We start from the raw sequence: 20,451 nt of genomic DNA on the forward strand, positions 1-20,451 counted from the left end.
GGGCACCGCTGTCCGGAGCGGGGAGCGGGGCGGGCCGCCTCCCCCGGCCCGCGCCCCTCGGGCAGGGCCGCGGCGCCGCCGCCTATGGCGCAGCGAGCGCCGCTACAAGAGGGGCGGGCGGCGGGCGGGATGGGGCGAGGGGTCCGGCGCCATGGCGGAGGGGCGGAGCGTTGTGAGGAGGGTGCTGGAGCTGCAGGCGCGGCTGGGCAGCGCGCAGCAGCCGGCCGAGGTACCCGCCCCGCGGCCGCGCTGGCTCTGTCGGGGGGGGAAGGAAGGCGGGGGGCTCGGCCGCCGCGGTCTCTTGCTGCGCTCTGCGTGTGTTGGCGTGTATCTCCGTCAGGCGGCGGCGGCGTGAGGGGCGGCGGGGGCGGCGGCGCTGGCCCTCGCCGCGCTGAGGGGATCCGCGCTGAGGGGATCCGCGCTGAGGGGATCCGCGCCCGCGCTGCCCCGCTCCCCCCCTCGGCGTTGGCTGCCGGCTCTGCCGAGCAGCGGGAGGGCTGTGGGAGATGAGGGCAGCCAGCCCCGGGGACACACACACCCCTGTGTGTGAGACTGCGGGCCCGGGTGTCCCGTTTTGTTTCCCTCCCTCGTCGTGACCAGGCTGGGGGCGTGAAGGAGGGCTGGGTAGCGGTCAGGTCAGGCGTGGTTATTTCCCGGGTGGGGAAGGGCTAAAGGTTTTGTGGGTGGCCAAGAGGTCCCGTGTGCAGTCGGGTGAGGGGGAGAGGGGCAGCCAGAGCTGGGTGACACGTCGTTATATCTAGCGGGTAGCGCTGGTTGTGCGAAATCTTGTCAGCCTGGCCAGAAGGTCAAAACACAGCAGCTGGGGTGCTAATTTCTACGTCCGTAAGAGCTTTTTCTCAGTAAAATGGGTTGTTTTGCTTTGTTTTAACGGTGCGCAGCAAGAGGAGCGGGAGCTGTCACACCCTGGGTGGTTGTTATTCCTGGTGCAAGAAGAACAAAGCTGCTCCTATCTCTGAAAGAAATTAAACCGCCTCTGTAGGATAGCGGGGCTGCTCAGTAGCTGCGAGGACTAGATAAGGAATACTTGAAGCAAGAGAACATCAGTGGGGAGATGGATCTGAGCAGCCGATGGAAACTGCGCTTGACGCTCTCGAGGTACTGAGAGGCGGAGGGGGAGATAAGCACTGGCTGCAGGGCCCAGGGGCGAAGAAGACACCCTCCGTTCTCTGAGCGGTGGCCTGGACTGTGAAGGAAATGGAAGCAAAGCAGTATGTGCCAAACTGGCCTCTATTTTATGAAGTAATAAATCATATCTGGCCGAAGAAGGTGTATTCAAAAGGGTGAGGGGTTTTTTGAGGGTTGAATTCAGTTTGAAAGTACAGAACACACTTGCAATGATCAGTTTCTAAGACAGGAAAACTTTGGATCAAGTTGGTGGAAGTATTTGGAGGCAGAGGATGGCAGTAAAATTTAATGTGTTATATTTGGTAGTTAATGAACTTGAAAAGCTTAGTTATTAATCATGTATCTACTGTGTGAGTATACATATATAGGAAATACTGATTTTTTATTTTTTATTTAGCAAATAATGGTTTATCTTCCTGAATGCCAGTGCTGTAGGCTATGTGTCCAAAGTGCAAGTATCCGTGCAGATGTTTCTTCAGATGTTTTAATTTGCAGTTGAATGAACCTAGAATTTCTTCTTGTGCTACAGAAGTGATTAGATATTATCGTCTTTGAATTTTTTAATTCTTAAGGTTGGTGTTGATACGCTGTTCTGAACAGGACATCGAAAGGGAAAAGGAAGAAACAGTTCCAGAGATAATTAATTTTTAATTGATCCCCAAACAATAAGTTTCAAAACACATTCAACTCAAGTGAAAAATGTGAATAGCCCTGGCAGGTTTGTTTCCATTAAGGGAGGAGATGCACAGTTTTTATGTGGCATGACTCCAAGCAAGTGCTGTATAAAATGAGACTAATGGTGGTGCTGCAGCACTTCTGCTGTCCCTGGTAAAACTCTGTCTAGTGAAATAGAAATATTTATGAATAACAGGGGCTAAGGAGTGGTAGGGGAGCTGAGAAACTGATAGCCATAAATTGGCAGTCATGAAATGCACTGCTAATAAAAGGTAAATCTAGTAATCAAAAATATGTGGTTATCATGTTTAAAGGCAAAGGGGAAAGCTTTAGGTGTGTGTGTAAAGAATAATAAATCAATATTACAGATGTGTATGTGGGTAAGTAAGTGTTGGAGTTGTCAAATATTTCTGTTCCATACTTGAGAGTAATATTTATCTTGGCACTTTTTAAAAATTCCTAAATACTTTCTGATCTGATAGTAACCAGGGAAGATGCAGAACATTGATTGTTCATGTCAAAAGCTTCTTAATGTGCATGGTTTGATCGCTACCCCAGTGAATTTTCAGCAAATTGACCAAAGGATGAACAGAACTAATTATTTAGGCATTCAGTGATGTTCAAGGTACTAGGGAAGTTCAGCAGGACAGGAAAAAAGTACTGTGCTATTGTTTATAACAGGTAAATGAAATGGTCTTCATTGACATTTATCATGAAGTAATGTGTTGAGCAGCTGCATGACATTGCGTATAAGATGTAACTGATGTAGAATTAAAGGATGGTGCCATGATCCATGCCACTTGATGAGACTTCATGTAGATATGTACTGCCAAATTTATCTCAGCTTAGATTCAGCTGACACTAAGTGTCATAAATATATGTAAGTCTCTTAAGGCATTTGACTTCCTCCTGTATGAGGCTGACTACAGTCACAATGTTATGGACTTGATGCAATACCTAAAATGGATTTCAGTTGCACTCACCAAAAATAAGTGCCAGACCTCATCAGAAAACAATGTTGATTTGTGATTTTGGTTGTGGGTTTGTGGTGGTTTTAGGGGGGGATGGGGTTTGATTATGCATCTGTTCTTGATATGATGCTACTCAAATCTTTTTTAATTTAGAAGACAGCAAGCATTGTAGGGAAATGCTACAAATACTGAAGTGATTTGCGTTGCATGAAGAGAGAGTCTTCTAGAAACCAACTTTGATCATGTGCTAGGCTATATTCATTTGAGCAATGTGCATTTTAACATGGCTCAGTGGAAAGTCACAGCTAGGAGCTATGAATATAGGTCACTCATGATAGGAGACTATATTTTGGAAAGCATTGGCTCAGAAAATGATTTGGAGTTCTGATGTATTACCGGTTGAGCATGAAATTGCAGTACAATGCAGCAGCTTATGGAATAAATGCTATCTTTGGGTAGCTTAGCAGGGTTATGTTATTACTGCTATATAGTATTAGAGGGACAATTACGGGAATATTATATCCTGTTCTGGGGACTGTTTTTCAAAACACTGCCAAGCTGGAAAGCTAGTAAGACAGCCAGAGAATGTCTATAGCTCTGACTAGCATAACTTACTGAAACTAAAGAACCAGGGTATAGTGTTTGCATTTCTGTGATGTATAAGAAGTTTGAAAGAAGACTCCTTTAATTAGCAGAAAGAGATCATTAGATTCAGTAGCTGAAAACAAAACTGGACAATTTTTTTTAGGCAAACAGTTTGGTGGTGGGTTTTTTTGTTTTGTTTTTACTGAGGGCATAGGACTTGCTTGGGAATGCATTGGGTTTTTCTAACATGTTGTCTTCAGAGTCTTTGTGCTCTTTCACATGAGGTGTCTAGCTCAGCCAGAAGTTATGGACTTGGTGAAATTTCATGGGCTGCATTACAGAAGAGAATGAGATAAATAATCATAGGGATCCCTTTGAGAGAGGTGCAGCTAGTGAGCAAGGAAGGAAGGAGAGAAATCAGGAAGGAGTTACTGTGGTGAAATGTTGAAGCAGTCCCTTGACCACAGGTGGCCTGGGGACCTGTCCCATCCTTCCCAAGGGTCCAGGCTCAGCTAGATGAAAATGAGGAGACTGTATAACACTTGTATAAGGGATGATGGAGCAGCACTGGTGCAGTGGGAAGAGATGAAACTCGATGCACCTGGGATCTGTTGTTATCATCACTTTGCTTTCAGTTTTGATTCTGGAAAATTTTGTTTGCTCATATGCTTCTTACCCATTGCTCATTACTGTTGCCCTCTGCTTTCCAAATGCCTGTGTGCTTTCCCTCCTTCCCTTCATCTTAGCTTGCTCTTGCTCCTGTTGTCACCTTTGCTTTTGTCTCACACCTGCATGTGTGTGCCAGCTCTCAGTTTGTCCATAAGGCTCTGCTTCTGTTGTCTGTTTATGTTACATGAAGACCTGTGTCTTGGGCTTGCTTGGAATGTCATTTATTGGAAGAACAACAATCCTAAAGGCTTTGGATCATTCTTTAGAAATCAATATTTAGGAATTATGTAGAATAGTTCAGGAAATGTATACAGAAGTAACTTTTATGTTCTTTGTAATTTTTCTATAGTTTGCCATGTCTTTTAAAGTCAATAAGAGTTTTTCCATGAGGGTATAGCTGATAGTGGTATGCAAGGTAAAATAGTCTGAAAACCAGTGAAGGGTTACATATGTATTGTGTGTATATGGAAGAACTTGGGGGAAGAAATTACTGGGTACAGTCCAGTGCAATAAGAAGAGCCAGATGGGCTACAAATGCTATGGTAAGTGATACGGTTAGAGCAAGGCACCTCAACAGTCAATCTTCATTCTGTTTTTCAAGGCCTGCTCAGAACAGACTTCAGATAAATGACTTCCTCTTTTTCCCTTATTTTATGCAGTAATTGTAATGGTGCACCATGTAAATATCACGATGCCAAAGTTCGTGCTTCTAACAAGCTTTAGTTTCAGTGACAGGCTTCACTGTGTCTTATGCTTCACAGTATACCTTTCTGTGGCGTTTGCCAAAGTCTGATAGATACTGGAGCTTGGTATTTGTGCTTTATAAAGAAAACAGCCCCTCCTAGTCTTTGATAGAGAAATCAGAATTCTCTATCAAAATTGGATGAATACGAAGTTTCTCTGCTGTTACTGATGTTTGCCACAAATTAAATTTGCTTGTTTCCTGATTGTGTCTAAGTAAATTTTGTTCTAAATGCCAAGGGCTTGGGGATGTATGATTCCTACTGGCAGGCTGGATGCTGCCATTTACATTGCCCGGTTACAGTACAAAGCAAATGGAGCTATCTCTCCTTTGGTAGTCCCATGCATACATAGCTGCTGAACTTGCTGCAGCCTGAGCTGTTCCCTGCTTCTGAGAGATCAGGATTGCTTCTCCTAAAAGGCTTGTCAGAGTTTGATCAATGCTCTCAGTTTTCTTTTTAATGAAACTCTCTTGTTTGTCTTAATTTGCCAAGTGTGATATACATTTCAAGAAAGCAAAATGAACAGGGTGGCCTTTGGTTTAGAAAACTTTCAAAGTTTTGTGTTTCATTATAAATGTGTTGACTGCTTTTGGACACGCTTGTCATCTAGGTGCTTTTGTAATTTGGCCTCTTGGTTTGAAGTTGTATGAACAGTAATTGCCGGCTTCCTGAATCTGTTCTTCTGAAGTGAACTTGGCTTTATGAATTAACTTAGTCTAAAACCCATCAAGAGGAAACACTCAGCCCCCCCCCGATCTCTTTGTAGCTTGATGAAAACATTTTTTAGTGTTCTTCCACATATAGGGTTGTCTCTGGCCTATGGGATTTATTCCCAGTGGTTTGCACTGCTTGGGTATCTGGTCATCCTATATAGCACGATAGAACCTGTCAGCAATGGGTTGCTTCTTTTTTCATTGCAAAATAATCAAATGAATGGGGATATATGTTTTAAAATAAAAAAATGAACTAACCTGACACTGATAACATAGTTTCTAATGCTTGGGATTAACATTGCGAGCAATTATTATTTTTTTCTGCTTAAGCACCTTTGCAATGTGGTTTTTCCCTGATGAGATTATTTAGAAAAAGTCTCAAAATATGTAGCCTATACCTGGGAAGCGTCTGGAAAAAGTTAAATGTTAAGCTTGTATTGTACTCAGAAGGTAGAGTAGTTCTCCTGAGATGCAAAATTGTATTTAACTTCATTAAATGTATATATTCTTAACACAACTTGCTGGCTCAGGGAGTGTCTTACTCTTTAATAGGAGATAAGCAGAACTTCATGTGGCTTTTGTACTGGTTCTGAAATTTTGGTCAGGATGCTTTTTTGTAGGTACCCTGCCATTTTGTAGTTAGCCGAACTTTTTGGGAGAGAGTTGATTTGTTACCTCTGGTCCTAGGTGTATGTCTTACTGTTGCAGCTTTTCTCATGTTTTCTCAGGCTGTGGAGCATTCCTGCTGTACTTCTTGAGGTCCCAGAAACACTATTGCAGGGTGGATAACTTAGAGGAAGAACTGCATGCCATGCATGTAGCTAGAGCCCACTGTACACAATGAAATTCAGTGTCAAGTGTGGGATTCCACTGCTAATGTATTATAGGAACAATGAAACTTAGAACAACAGCAGAGAAAAATATACCCCCATTCAAGTTTGCGCCTCACTTACTTTAGTACCTGTTCCACCTCCTGCAACAACATTTCAGAAGCAATCTCTAATGACAGTTCATCAATTATTTAAGTTAGCATAGCTGTTACAGTTAAAAAGTTTCTGGATAGTCCGTTGGCATTCCTGCAGGTTCAGGTTCCTGCCTTTGCATGTAGAAGTGGTAATGATCTGAAAACTTGACTAGCACTTCAGGCTTTGTGAAAGCCCTTTGAAATGCTGTTATTTCAGTTGCACACTAATTCTGTCATCTATGTAACATAGCTTCATGGAAGTTTGTGAAAGATAAGGCAAATTGCTTTTGTGTGGTCAACTGCAAGGCTCTGGGGTGCTGTATACCCATTGCCAAAGAAATTGTATTATATTGCCAAAACAGTTTATACTCTGCTTATAAATGAGACTTTTGTGTTATTAAAACACTTCTTATAGGAAGGTGAGCATTTTGTATTTGCAAAATTCTTTCCTGCTTTGAAAATGTTGGGTTTTTAACAGGTATACACTTTGTCAGTGCAAACCAGAACAGCTGTTCTAGCTCAAGCTTGTTTTGTTAGTGTACAAATTGCAGCTAAGTTTTGAAAACCTTATTTTTTGCAAACAGGGCTCCCACCAGCTCTTGGCCTGGGCTGATGGAGTGGTGCTGCTGACTGGGAGACTTGCTGATTTTTACATGGTGGTTCTGCATAATGCAGCTTTTCTGTTGGTTCTGTGACAAATGAGGTTCACTGCTACATGAGGAGTGTGGGCATATATGTGTAGCCTGTACTACTGTATTGTTCATCTTTAATGTAATCCCTGTAGTGGTAAATTCATACCTACTGGATTTTCTGGTACTACTGAAATTGGGGGGTTGGCAGAACTGTACTGGTTCACAGCATAGACTTCAAGCACAGCCCTGATGTGGAGTAAAGGAGTGCTTACATTTTCCTGGAGTTACTGTATATTCTTCTTTATCACTGTTGAGTATTTTTTGATTAAACATGTGAGTGAGGATGAAAAAAACAGAATAGAACTTATGAATATTTGTTTAAAAAAATAATCTTTACTTCCAGATTATAAAAACACTTACGGTACTACAGGATTTGGATATATCACTGGAAATTCTAGTGGTAAGTGACCAAAATACATTAAACTCTTCCACAGTGAATTACTGTGTAAATGTCAGGGGTCTGCAATCATAGAAGCAGTGAACACGTTGCGTTTTGTAATTTTGGCTCTTAATCATGATTCGTTTAGAGCTCTGTACAAGGAACCATGGAGCCTTTTCCAAAAGGCAGCTGGAAGCTGGGCATGCAACTTGACAAATGCGGTATTATGCCAACAGTGATAGTACTGAGTAGGAATCTGAGCATATAGAGATATAGAGAACACTGCTACTCAGGGTTGGTTTCTTCTCACTGTAAAACTGCTTTCAAGTCGATGCTGAAGACAAAACAAATATGGGTGAACCATTCTTTAGGTCAGTTGTCTAAATCTTCTGTCTTTTAACAGCTCAATGTTAGTTTCTTTCATTTGAAGAGCAGGCATCCCAAGTAAGGGGATCCTTATCCAAGCTGCATCCTATCAAATTTTATATTAGAAATTCTCACACTGCTCTATGAAGCTTCTAGTTATTATGAGCAATATGTCTGTATTTTGGGAAGAAGAAAAATGTGGGTTTTGTGAGAGCTCTTTGAAGAGTAAGAGAAAAATATGGTAATTAAGATACTTGGCTGGCCTATTCAGGCAAAAGCATTTGCCTCCCTCAACACAGGCAGACTTCTACTGGAATACAGCAATATTTATGTGTTTTTATTGGAAAACAAAATAAATCTCATATTGCAGTTAGTTTTTTTTTAAATGACAAAGATCTTCTGCAGACAATTCATGTTCCCAGCAAACTTACATGTTTTGTAGTGTGACGGACTTTGATGGAAGCCCTCAAGTCCAATAGACGATAGAGATGTGTTACAACTGAGGACTCCACATTTTTAACGCATTTATGTTCTTCAAATAGCTTCAGGAAGTAATCCCACCAAATTTCTTGCATCTGTTTGCAATACACTGACCTACCAAACCAATATTGCTCAAATTACATGGAAGCTAAATATCCTTATAGTGGATTTAAGGAAGCCCTTTCTAAGGTGTGAGCTGATTATGTGGGAGTAGCATGCATATAGCTCTTGCTCAGACTTCGCAGGAGTATCATTTCACTAGTTAACAAGAGCATTAACAGGTTGCTGCTAACCTAGTGAATTTCAGGTTTTGTATGCATCTTAAAAGTGGAGAGTTTGTGAATCGGGGATACTTACTGATAATCAGGATTTTAAAAAATCGCCTGTGATTCTATATACACTCAAAGTCTGCAAGACAGTTGTGCTTAAACAACATAAAACTCACTAGAGCAAGACTTGAAGGCACAGTGGTACTGGGGGAGAAACAGAAATGACAGGTTTTAAATGTCAATTTTTTTTTTCCTGTGGCTGAAACTGAGACTGAGTTTAGTCATATGAACTCTGTTCCTCTGACCCTTCTATCCCATACTACTTGTTGAGATGTATTTTAGATTAAAACACATCCATCATATGTGCTCTCTAACATGCTAAAATGTACCTGCATAAGCCTAAAGGGAGTTTGAATTGATTAATCTGATTCACTGGAGCAGTATGCATTTTGTGGGGATAAGCATTTGAGTCAGGTGAAATTCCTGAAACATATACATTTAATGGAGGAAAATGACTTCTCTTAGTTTTATGAATTAAGACTGCATTTTGTTCCTCATATTTGGTTATAAATATCTACCTTTCCTTCAGTTCTGTTTGTAGTATAAAGAGTGCATTTATTTCTTTAGCTGCCATAAGGCTGCTCTGACTACTAGGCTAATACTGTTTGTAGCAGTTTTAGAGAAGGTTTTATTTGGTATGTTAGTCATGGTTTATTCTGCCATCTTTCTTGCACTATCTTCAACAGGAAACTGGCATAGGCAAAACAGTTAACAGTTTTAGGAAACATGCCACTGCTGGAAATGTAGCTAAAAACCTGGTGAAACAATGGAAAAAACTTAATCTTCTGGAAAATAAAAGGTAGGTGGGAACTAACTTTTTTCCAAAAGTTAATTATACTGTAGTGTAACTTTATAAAACGCAGCTTGGAAAGCTTAGGAAAGTGTTTGGAATGGCAAATATGCATTAGGACAAATGCATAAATTGAGTGGAAGAAATGAGTCAGTCTTCTATAAAATATTAGAAAACAAATCAGAGTGACCAGTGTTGGTCAATTAGCAAGCCAGCACTTAAACTTTAACTGCTTTTTTTTGACTAGCACAAGTTCTTAGGTCCCAGCTGATGCAAGCAGGACTAAGTCAATGATGGACACTGCTCTGCACTTCAGGGAAGTGGGAAGCTTGCTCTTTCTTCCTAGAGGTGGTGGTTAAATGAGGCAGCTCTCTAGTGATTTGGCTGTTTGGAGGGCTTTCCTGTAATGTTCTTGTGGACTGAGAGGGGCTTCCAATATTGGAGGAGTCACACTGAAGAGATGTGATTTCTTCTCAAAGTGAAGCAGCCAGCACTGCCATGGCCAGGCTGACTGTGCTTTAGATGTTTTGCAGACCTCTGACAATTTGAGGCAGTTGAGCTGAGAAAGCCAAAGGTTAAGATTGACCAAATAGTGCACTTTAAATCTGAAGTTGTTCAAACAATGGGAAAGTGAAATACCAGAACCTGTGATAAGCAAAGCATAAAGGCTGACCTGTTGTAATCTCTGTCACCTACAGATCATGTTGTAAATTCTCTGTCTCCTAGTTATTTCAAGTACCATGTCTGTGTTATAAAGCATGCAGAGAAACTTCTGTAAAAAGTGGTATCCAGCACATTATAAGCAAATAGTACTGTGTCAGGCATGTTTTGCTACTGATGGTTATGTCCCTACTCCCCACTTGCCTTGCTGTCAATTCTTGTTGCAGTATTTAGTGGTGCTGGACCCAAGAGCTGCTTCTTTGGGATTCTGTACTGATAATGGAAGAATAAGTGCACAGCAGAGCACAGTTCTGGGTCTTGTAAAATTATGACATGGGGTATGATTTAATGCTTTAATTTTACTAATATAGGTAAAAAGATTGATTGTTCAAGAATTTAGCATCAGATGTAGCATGGGATGCAATTATTTGTTTATTTTTTTATGTTGCAGTGGTCACAGAGGAAGAAAACAAAATACTGAAAAAGAAAAAGATGAGACAAACCCTTCCATTTCCAAGGAGATTAAGCCTTCAGAGAAGTCCAAAGCATCTGTACTGGCCTCCAGAAGTTCCAGTAGTGCTCCCACTTCTAAAAAGTTGAATAAGCAGCATACTTGTAGTGAAAAGACCCACCAAAGTAGAGATTCTGAGTCTCAGAAAGAATGTGATAGTAAAGAACATAGCAGCAGTTGCTCTAAGCATGCTTCCCAGGGTACCAATCCTCAAGCTAAAGAAAGTGACTTCAAGGAGGGAACCTCCACAGACAGCAAGAAAGTTTCAGAAAAGCAGTGTTCCTCTCTAGCCAGTAAAGACTTACCACCCCTGAAGGAAGAGCCTAGTAAGGATGCTTCCAAACAGAGAGATCCTAAGTGTGTGAAGAAACCAAAACAAAAACTTGTCATAAAAAGCAAAGGCGAATTATCTAGTGATGAGGAATTTGAGCCCCCTACTATGTCTTTTGAATCTTATCTTAGTTATGATCAGGTTACCAGAAAAAGAAAGAGGAAAGGTTGTTCTACAGGTAAACGGCCAAAGAAGTGCGGTGAACAGGAGGGCAGCTCATTACCACAGAAGACTTCAAAATTTTCTCATGCAAAAGAGGGAGAGGAAAATTTAGAAAAATGTGAGGGTGATCAATCAGAAACTCCCAATAAAAAGGTAAACCACTGCATGGTTGAGATAATAGCAAATAAACTGCAGACAAATAAGTGCTTTGGACTCTTATTATTTTTGGTGAAATTCAGCTGTATTTATTTTAAGCAACAGATAGCATGGCTCTGACATGTCAGCTGCATTGCAATTGCCAATAATTGCAATAATTGGGACCAAAAAAAGATTGTTTATTGCATACTGGCAGTTTACAGTTGACTTGTCTTGTATTTTTAGGATGGTTTCCAGTATGGCAGTAGTCTTCGATACATAGCTAATCTGCTTTTTACCTGCAAAGTAAAGGTACTTACCTTTGGAAAGATGTCCTCTTCTTCCATTCTTGACCAGCCTGGTTTGTGACTGTAGCAGCTGTTTGTGTACAGCAGAGTTGCTTTGTCAGATGCTGTGGTTCTTTAGTAGTGAACGTTACGGTCTGCAGAGGAACTCAACTTTCTTCTTTTAATGCATTGAAGTAAACCACAGTATTGCATATAAAAATAGCTTATACGTGTTTGGAATGTTAACTGTCATAGTCCCTTGAAGTGGAAGAAGCTTAAGTAGCTTGATTGACCCAAGGTAGATCTAAACATGTATTAATTAGACCTTTTAAATGAAGCCCCTTTGTGCACTGGGAATTAGAGGTCTCTTCAGTCTTTTATCTTTACTGTGATGTGAAAGCTCCAGGCATTATTTATGATGGAAGATCTGCATGTGCAATCTTCTGTCCCAATTGGAGAAATACTAATGTAGAGGCTTGTGTATGGTACTCTAGCATAAACTGTTTGAGGAAGAGTCTTGGATGTTCAAGCAGTCGTGAAAACTTACTAGATACTGAAATGACGTGCAGGTAGATGCAAGTTTTGTGCTGTAAGTGCCTGGCTTACAAATGGAGGATACATAAGACCCAACTTAGATGTTGCACATAATGCTGAGCATTGTAGGAACCTGTACTTACCAGACTGCTGTATCTTTAAATCCCTTTTTAAGGGGTTATCTGTGAAAACTGTAGGCTAAATGGCTTATCCAGCACAATATAGGAGACTTGCTACGACCAAGTATAAAGCTGTTTCTTGTCTTTCAGGATGGCATTTAGTTTGCCTTTAAACGTTCAATTGTGGTTTTGTCATCTTGCAGTTTTGTCTCATTCTCTGCATGCCTCTAACCTCAGTTGTGATTTATCTGAAAGCCTGTTAGCTGAGCACATCTACTTTTTTCTTTAATCTCTTTTTTGCACTGATTGCAGATATCCCACTAAGTTTCTTTTGTGATGTAGTCTTGCTAAGTAGAGTATGAAAGGATATGCTGAAAAGTAATCCAGTGAGTAAATTTTAGGGCAGAGAAGTAATAATTCTAGTTATCCTAGTTAACTTTGGGGTTTGCTTAAGGGTTTTTGGCGGGTTTTTTTGTAGCTTATTTTAAGTGTTGGTAACCCCAAATTTGTAATGTTGAAGCAATGTTTCTTTGACTGTGCACAGGCCAAGGTGGCATCCCTCCAAGATCTTCTTAATACTCCACTGCCTAAATTTCTGACAGGCATCTCATCTCCCCCATATGCTGCAGACTTTAAAAGTAAGTAGTATGCAAGGATGATAAATGGGAAATAGTGCAGATTTTTACAGCTCTATGTAGAGATATCTTTATCCCCTTTCCTAACAAACTATTAGCTCGTGTTCATGGCAAAGAAATGCCTCACCTTCGCTATCTCTTCTGTAGAAACTATGCTGAGGCTGAAGGGAGTTGTAAGGGCTTCCATCTTAGTGCTTGCTGAATAAAGAAATAATGAGAAATGTTACCACAGATGCAGAGAAGGCATAGATCAGGTGGTAGTTCTACAGGCTACATTTGTCTTTACTCTTGTCTATACCTTATAGGAGGCAAAGCCTTAGTAGACATTATCGTAGGTAAAACAAATATAGGAAGCACTAGGTCTAGCTTTGGTGTAGGAGCTTGTTAACATCTTTATAGGTGGGTGACACAAAATGCCAGTGGTTCCCCTAGCAGCTCTTGTGAGGTTTCAGCATTTTCATATCACTTTGGTCTTGAAACATCAGTGCTATTGCAGCTTCTGCCTTCTCTAGGATAACTCGGGAAGATCAGTAATGTTCTGTGGACTGGTAACAGAGTAATCTAGATGTGAGTACAGCTCATGTAGACCTGAGCTAAATAATGTAAGGCTGGTTTGAGTTGGTGCAACTCACTTGCAATTTACATGCTATCTTGGTGTTAGATGATGATGAATGTACTTCTGTAACATGTAATTTGTGTGAGGGCCCCAAACTGTAATGCAGTAACTTTGTATATCAAGAAAAATGAATATACATGTGCCCTACCAGCTGTGTTTCTCTCAAAGCTGAATGTTTAAAGCATTGTATAATATCAGGAGGTAAAGGAAGCCCTGCCTAATGTCTTGTTTGCAGCTTCCCCAGCACCTGTTGTAGAAGTACCCCAGCAAGTCAGTGAGACAGTTCAGTTCACAGGACGGAGACTGAACTCTAAAATGCAAGTTTACTCTGGCTCCAAAGCAGTCTGTCTTTCAAAGATGCTTACGCTGTATGAACAGTGCATCCGTGTGCTTCAAAATAATATTGATTGTGAGTACTTTAAGGGATTCGTAGCAGGCTGTGCCTGAAAGCGTATCAGATTTTTTTGCTCCATGCCAACAGCTAGCCTACTAAAAGATACTGCCCCTCCCTACAAATGGTGACTCAGAGCGGGTTGAAAGGCACTTAAAAAAAAAAAAAGATTTATGGCTGTGCTAAAATGTAGTTTTGTTTTGAAAGCTTACCTTTTTAAAGTTCCAGTTTTAGAAAATATAATGTCCTATAGATTAAAAGCCGAAAAGCCTTGTGATTTTTTTTTTTTTCTTCCAAGATGTTTGTTTACCTAAATTAGAATGAGTGATCAAGAAATTGTTTATTCCCTTGTGTAGGTTGAGAGAGGAGTGATGCACATCGATAAAGATGGGGCAAAAGCTGTTCAGAGATGCTTTCTTTATCCTCAAATATAACTGCCAGTCAGTATGGAACTGCTGATTTATAAATATTTTCATAGCCTGACTTCAAAATGTGTTCTGTTAGTGCTTGCTAAAATTAACTTGTATTTTTATTTTTAAAATGTTTGGTGAGTAGTGTTATCCACTGACTAAAATAAATAATGAAAGTACTGTCCTCTTTTGTAGTGCTACGTGAAGTAGGAGGTGTGCCCTTTGAAATTCTTGAGCCTGTGCTAACACGTTGCACACCAGAGCAGTTGTTTCAAATAGAGGAATGTAATCCGGTAAATTCTACCTTGTTAAATTCAGGGAACCACGGAGGACGTGAGGCATCTGTTTCTGCCCTCTTTGCACTCTTTGATAAAGATTCTCCATGGGTTACACTGGTTTTCTATCTTGCATACTTATTTCTTTGAATTCAGCTGTCATTATCAAACCTCCCTTTGTCAAGTGTCAGGATTTAAAGCATTTGGGAGAATTATTACTGATGACTAAGTGAAAGCCAGGGTGGGTAGAGAAGTATTTCTGTTCCCAAAAATAAGGGGGGGGGGGGGAAGACCACAGTATTTACCACTGAAATAGCTGGGAAATTTGTAATAGAACCAACTGTTCTCAAGTTACAAACTGTTAAGGCTGTAAATCATACTGATTGGGAAGTATCTGAGGTGAGATTTCATGTGCGTGGTAGATTTTTTATCTTCACTGTTAGGACTTCAGCTCATGATGCACTTGGACATTGAGGTTCCGAGTACATAGCAGTTTGTAGTGCAAGCTAGCCATTTCCCTGCATGCCTAAAGTTGAGAGCTGGTGTGGCCTGAGCCTGTACTGGAAACTCAAGCCTAGCCTGTAAGTGTGGCTTATTAACTCAAATGTAGAGCTCTCCTATTTGATGCTATGTGATTTCCAGTCTGAAGTCAGTATCTCTGGATGGTATTGCCATGCTCCATGTTGGGGGGTACCTGTGACAAGCACACGTGGTGGGATTTGTTCTGCATCTTTCTCCACCAGGGCATTGGGCTTTGTCTCCAGGCTCAGCTAACAGGTACTCTTGAAAACGTTGTTTTTAAATCTTTAAGATACCTTGTGTTCAAACTAGACTTTTACAGAAGAGTCTGACCACTTGTGGAAGAAACATTGCCAGAGAGATTTTAAAAATGAGAGTCTCCTGGAATATGAGTCTTGGCGTGAAATGTACTTGAGGCTGTTTAATCAGAGAGAAGAAAAACTGAAGACACTTACAAAAAATATCCTTTCAGCTCAGTCTGAGAAACCAAAAGGTAAAATCTGTGGTTAGCTTTTCCACTTAAACACAGTCTCTTCTGCTATTCTTGACACTTCATATGTAGGGTTTAGTGATCTGTTTGGACTAAGCACTAATGCTGTACCTCTAGGAGAAGTCATCAAGAAAGAACACTGTTCCTTTTAATTTACAAGTTGCTCAAAAAAGAAATACATGCATTAACACAATACACTAATACATTATACTTGCAGCATACAGTAGACAAATCTTACCTTACTGGTTAGACTGAGGATTCTAATCAGCAATGCACAGAGTACAAATCTAATTATAAATACCAAAGTTAATATGAAGAAATACTGTATGCAGTCTGTATATGATTTGCCATGGTTCACTTACTACTTTGGTATCAGATTCTGCTTTTCTGAATTTTTTTTTCCTAATTTAAACCTAGAAATTGCCACCCAACCATATTATCAATTGAGCTTTGAACATAAAGGGCAAAAGAAGTCACATATCCTCTGCTCCTTGCTTCTGTATTAGGCAGGCAAGTAAAAATGGCTTATCTGACTAGTGCAGCAAAACCACCAAGGAACATTCGCCGACAGCAAGAAATCCATGGGACAGCAGGACCTGTCACCCAACTTCATCCCATAGAGAGGCACAAGTAAGTGTTCTGTACTATGCTTTTAATTTGAGTTTAGATGTCTTTGTCAGTAGAAAAGCTTGCTGGAAAAGTATTTTTGAAGTTATAAATAGCTCTCTATTTACTTTCTTTTTTAAACAGCTAGTGGCTAGAGACTAACTTGCCTTTTAAGTCTTGTGTGCTCTCTACTGTGTATGCATTGTCATCACACATTTCTCCAAAGTGCCAGTGAAGAATTCACCCTACCAGTTGGGAGAGTGAGTGGATGCTGTTGTTTTTCTCCAGATTACACTAATGCTGCTTGATGTCCTGGGGAGATTCCAGTGTTGATGTTTTGTGTTTATAAACCTTCCTGGTAGCTTCACATGTTCTCCTGCTTTCATAAAATCCCAGTCAGCTGTCTGGAGTGATATAGCTGACCAGAGTGAATGTCAGCAACTTTTAATACTCTTGATGGTGGGTTTCTGCTTTGGCAGCTTAAAGGAGTGTCTGGAACAGTCAGGCTGTAGCAGTAGCCAACACTAATCACTGGAGGAACAGAAAACTGGGATTCCACAAATGTTTCCTTTGTGCAGCACAAAGCCAAATTTTCTTTGTGACATTTTAGTTCAGAGTAGTTCAACAGGCATGAGAGCCAAAGCTGTGATGTTTGTCCTACTGTTCCTGCCAGCCTAATGAACTCTCTTGTATCCAAGAGGATGGTAGTAACAGGGAGATAAACCAGCTGTAGCACCAGCTTTTACCTCTTCCCTTCTCAACTACGTGGAGACAGACTGCTGTTTTTTACTGTTTGAATATCTGTTCTTGGCTGAAAGAAAAATCAGCAGTTTGATTTAGAAGCACTCCATGGGTTAATGGGTCCATGTGCCAGCAGTTGAACCATAAAAGCTATGGAAAGTATTCATACTGCCTGAGCGTGGGTATCTTAAGCTGTGGTCACTCGCTCTGCTGTGGCTGCTGGTGAGCATGGTGCCCTCCCTTTTCCCCATTGCCTGTGGTTGTTCCCATGTTGGCATAACTGCTCTTCAACTAGTTCTTGCAAAATTATCCCTTTGGGGAAGCAGCAGGTGGAACATTTTTCAGTAATCTGGATTAGGTAACAGTTATGCAGGTTGACAAATATGTGACTGGATAGTGACGGATAGCTGGGAACAGGAAGGATAAAAGATAAGCTGTTGCAAATGTGATTCAAGACTGACTTAGTATAGCTGAAAGTCTCAAGAGAGTCATTTTAGGTTGTTTGTTATGATGCTGCAGTGCCTGCAGTTGTGCTGAGTAATTGTTCAGGCTTAGGCACATGAACTAGATAACTGAACTGACCTGGGTTTATTTGGGGGTGGGTAAAACCTACAAACCCATGGGAAGGTGTGTTTTCTGTGAATTTCAGGAGCTTGACTTAGTTGAGCAGCCTTGACTTACCACTCAAGATGATGTTGGTATAGGGCAGGAATGACAGCCTGGATGTAGGAACTTCTTAAAATCAGCTTTTACACCAGATACAATGTTTTTATAGCTGTACCTTTAGCTGATGAAATTAGGAAGCTTCTTTCCATACCATTGCTGTTTTCAGTGAAAAGATAGTCCCCCACCAAGACAGTAGCTTAAGGTACTTTGAGTTAGGCTTTTGCTTTCCCCTGTAGGAGGCTGTATCTGTGTTATGACAGACCAGCCTTCCAATATAGTTGCTTCAAGTACAGTAGTGTAAATGTCCCTTCTGCTTCAGTAATCTGGACCAGTAGCTGAATGATGTACTCAAAGCCCTTCATGGTTTTTTTCCTCAGGCATGATAAATTAGGAAGAACCGCTGTTGTGTGAAGGAAGGCGTAAGAGGGTCGTTGGTTTGCCTTCTTGAGAAACAAGAGTTTGTTTAGGCATGATGAGTTTAACTTCATTGCTTTGACCATTTCCTCCAAAAACCTATCGGGTTTGCAAGTTGTAGAATTTGTACAGCTGAAAACTTCACTTAAGAAGCTGGTCTTGCGGGAGCAAAAAAGGTCCTGTGGCAGATGTGCAGATCCTTAGCAGGCTGCTGTTTGCAGTTCAGAGTGCAGTGGTATAGGACAACTGGCGGCAGACATCAGTGACTGGCTCTGAGGCATACAAGGCTGCCCAGATTGGTGACATCATGCTGACAGTTTAATGCTGCATTGGTTTAACTGTCTTTAGCAGTAGGCATTAGCTCTGTATCTGTCTTGGTCCTTATCATGTTGATTGAGGGTTCCAACCTCATATTTAGGGTTAGTTATTGTACCTTTTGCTAGCCATTCCTACTTTAAAAAAAGTAAATGAAAGCTTGTGTAAATTTGCCCTCATTTTCTGTCAGAGAACTAGTTAGCAGTTCAGCTGTATTCAAAGAAGAAAATAAACACAAAGAGCAAACGAGAGCACTGGGCATTATGAATTGCAATGGTATTGCTAAACATTTTGATCTGTCACAAATTCTGATCATATAATTTTAAAGACAAATAAGATGCATCGAATCTAATAAAGGGATGATTTGTGCAAGAATGGGAATGGCCTAGATGACCATCTGAGATCCCTCTAACATGAATTATCCTATGATTTGTAAATATAGAAAGTCTTGAATGTTTGTGATCAGTGGCGTGGGTTGTTTTTTTTTTTTTCCAAAATGAGCCAGAGCAAATGGTAGTTTGATATCAAACGCTAATTTTTTTCCTTATTTCCTTGGTTTAAAAGAACAAGGATTCCAGAAAGCAGAGACCGAAATAACAAATCATCGAATCTGATCCCTGCTAGCAACAGAGGAAGCTCAAGCTCAAGTGGAATGACTCAAGGTGGAAGGAAGCCTATCAAAAGTAAATGGAATTTCCTAAGATTATAATGATAATTGTTTTAAGTTGCTGTCTATTAATATATGCTTAATATTATGCTAATACCATTTTAAGTCACTCAGAGCTCTAATCCTAACTGGTCTCTCTTTTTTTTTTTTTTTTTGTTGTTGTTATTGAAGAAATTGCACCAATCATGAGGAAGACTTTGAAAGCATTCAGGAGTAGAGGTGGACGACGATAAATGAGGCTGCATATTTGAAGCTTATGTGACTATTTGTATATCATGCTACAGCTAATGCAAGTAATGTTACTGTAAACATTCTTCAATTTGGCTTAGTTAAAATAGTTACAAAACATTGCATGGGTGAATGATTTGCAATAAAAATTGAAACACCTGAGTCCTTTCATACTGCTGCTTTCTTATTCATGAATGAGGAAAACTGAATTGAAATCAGGTCAGTACACACTAATGGCATCAGTTTATATGGACTTCTATAGATGCTGTCTTTATCAGTTTATGTACACACTTGCATAAGCTTTTCATGGAAGCACTTAAGCTGTGGGTATATTTTGCCAAGGTTAAAGTTATTTCGTAGAAATGGCCACAAGGTGTACTTAGATACAATTGCAAAGAGGTCTTGGCATCTCTTGCACAAAACTGTTTTGGAAACTTAGCATATTTGTTTCATTAAAGGTTTTCCAAGGGAGACTTTTATATTTGTCTTTTAGTGAAAACATGATTTGGTTGGATTTTAGTTTTTCTTCTTCTAGAAACAGAAGACTGTTTATAAGACAGTCCAGGAGCTCAACTTCTGACCTGCTGGAGGTGGGCTGCAAAACATCCTAACTCAGGACACTACATGCTTTTCAGCCCTTTTACTTGACTTACGCAATGAGCCTTTAAAGGAGAGGTAGGAGAAGACAATGTCTTAAATTTAAATTGCTTTTTTAAAGCAGGATTTATATACTGCCAGAGTAAATAGGGCAGGCCATGACAGTGAGTTAATGAAAAATCATGTGTTATTCAGGAGCTCCGTCTAGCTGGGACACTTTTGTACAATAATTAAAACCGGACCTGTCGTTGTGTGATACCATCTAAAGGCATTAAGTCCTTGTGTGGGAGATAGTACTTTGGGAAGAAGCAGAAGGGAGGGAAACCAAGAATGTCATCAGTTTGATGGTGTGGTCATCCTGCAGAATAATCCATTCAAGTCTGAAGATGAGAGAAAACTTGTGCTATACTCTGATCTGCTGCTCTCTGCCTGTTGTGAAGAGGCCTAGCTCACAACCTTGAATATGAGCCTTTTGCCTTCAAAGGGAAAAAGCTATTTGGTCTTCAGTAGCTGTTCTTTCAAGAGTTGGACTGCTGCAGTTTGTGGTATGAATGGGTTTGCTTTTAGAAATGAGATAATTCTTTGCAGTTGCTTCATCTAAACCAGTTCACTTGCATGAATTGTAAGTCTGACTTTGCCT

General features: G+C 40.5%; 1 protein-coding gene across 3 annotated transcripts; it reads left to right on the plus strand.

Annotated features, from left to right (window-relative positions):
- Nucleotides 1-116: 116 nt before the first annotated feature.
- LOC104318877 (elongin-A-like) lies at nucleotides 117-19,376 on the plus strand. 3 transcript variants are annotated; one of them, XM_069805969.1, is made up of 11 exons: nucleotides 117-229; nucleotides 7,502-7,558; nucleotides 9,399-9,511; nucleotides 10,614-11,319; nucleotides 12,786-12,879; nucleotides 13,728-13,901; nucleotides 14,489-14,586; nucleotides 15,400-15,580; nucleotides 16,084-16,207; nucleotides 18,884-19,002; nucleotides 19,158-19,376. In XM_069805969.1, exons 1-11 carry the CDS (start codon nucleotides 152-154, stop codon nucleotides 19,217-19,219), a joined length of 1,806 nt encoding a protein of 601 aa, XP_069662070.1. In that variant the 5' UTR covers nucleotides 117-151; the 3' UTR covers nucleotides 19,220-19,376. The 3 variants fall into 3 exon arrangements, with proteins under 3 accessions (XP_069662070.1, XP_069662071.1, XP_009918626.1); XM_069805970.1 differs by having other exon boundaries at nucleotides 18,890-19,002; XM_009920324.2 differs by lacking the exon at nucleotides 117-229 and adding an exon at nucleotides 688-1,116.
- Nucleotides 19,377-20,451: the final 1,075 nt, after the last annotated feature.

Source organism: Haliaeetus albicilla, chromosome 18, assembly GCF_947461875.1.
Source record: "Haliaeetus albicilla chromosome 18, bHalAlb1.1, whole genome shotgun sequence".
Classification (NCBI taxonomy): Eukaryota; Metazoa; Chordata; class Aves; order Accipitriformes; family Accipitridae; genus Haliaeetus; species Haliaeetus albicilla.

What these genes read in the sequence shown, in the direction of transcription:
- LOC104318877 (XM_069805969.1), top strand. Translation starts at nt 152, where the DNA reads ATGGCGGAGGGGCGGAGCGTTGTGAGGAGGGTGCTGGAGCTGCAGGCG. An exon ending in TATCACTGGAAATTCTAGTG is followed by an intron (nt 7,559 to 9,398) that starts GTAAGTGACCAA and finishes TATCTTCAACAG; the next exon opens with GAAACTGGCATAGGCAAAAC. An exon ending in AATCTTCTGGAAAATAAAAG is followed by an intron (nt 9,512 to 10,613) that starts GTAGGTGGGAAC and finishes TTTATGTTGCAG; the next exon opens with TGGTCACAGAGGAAGAAAAC.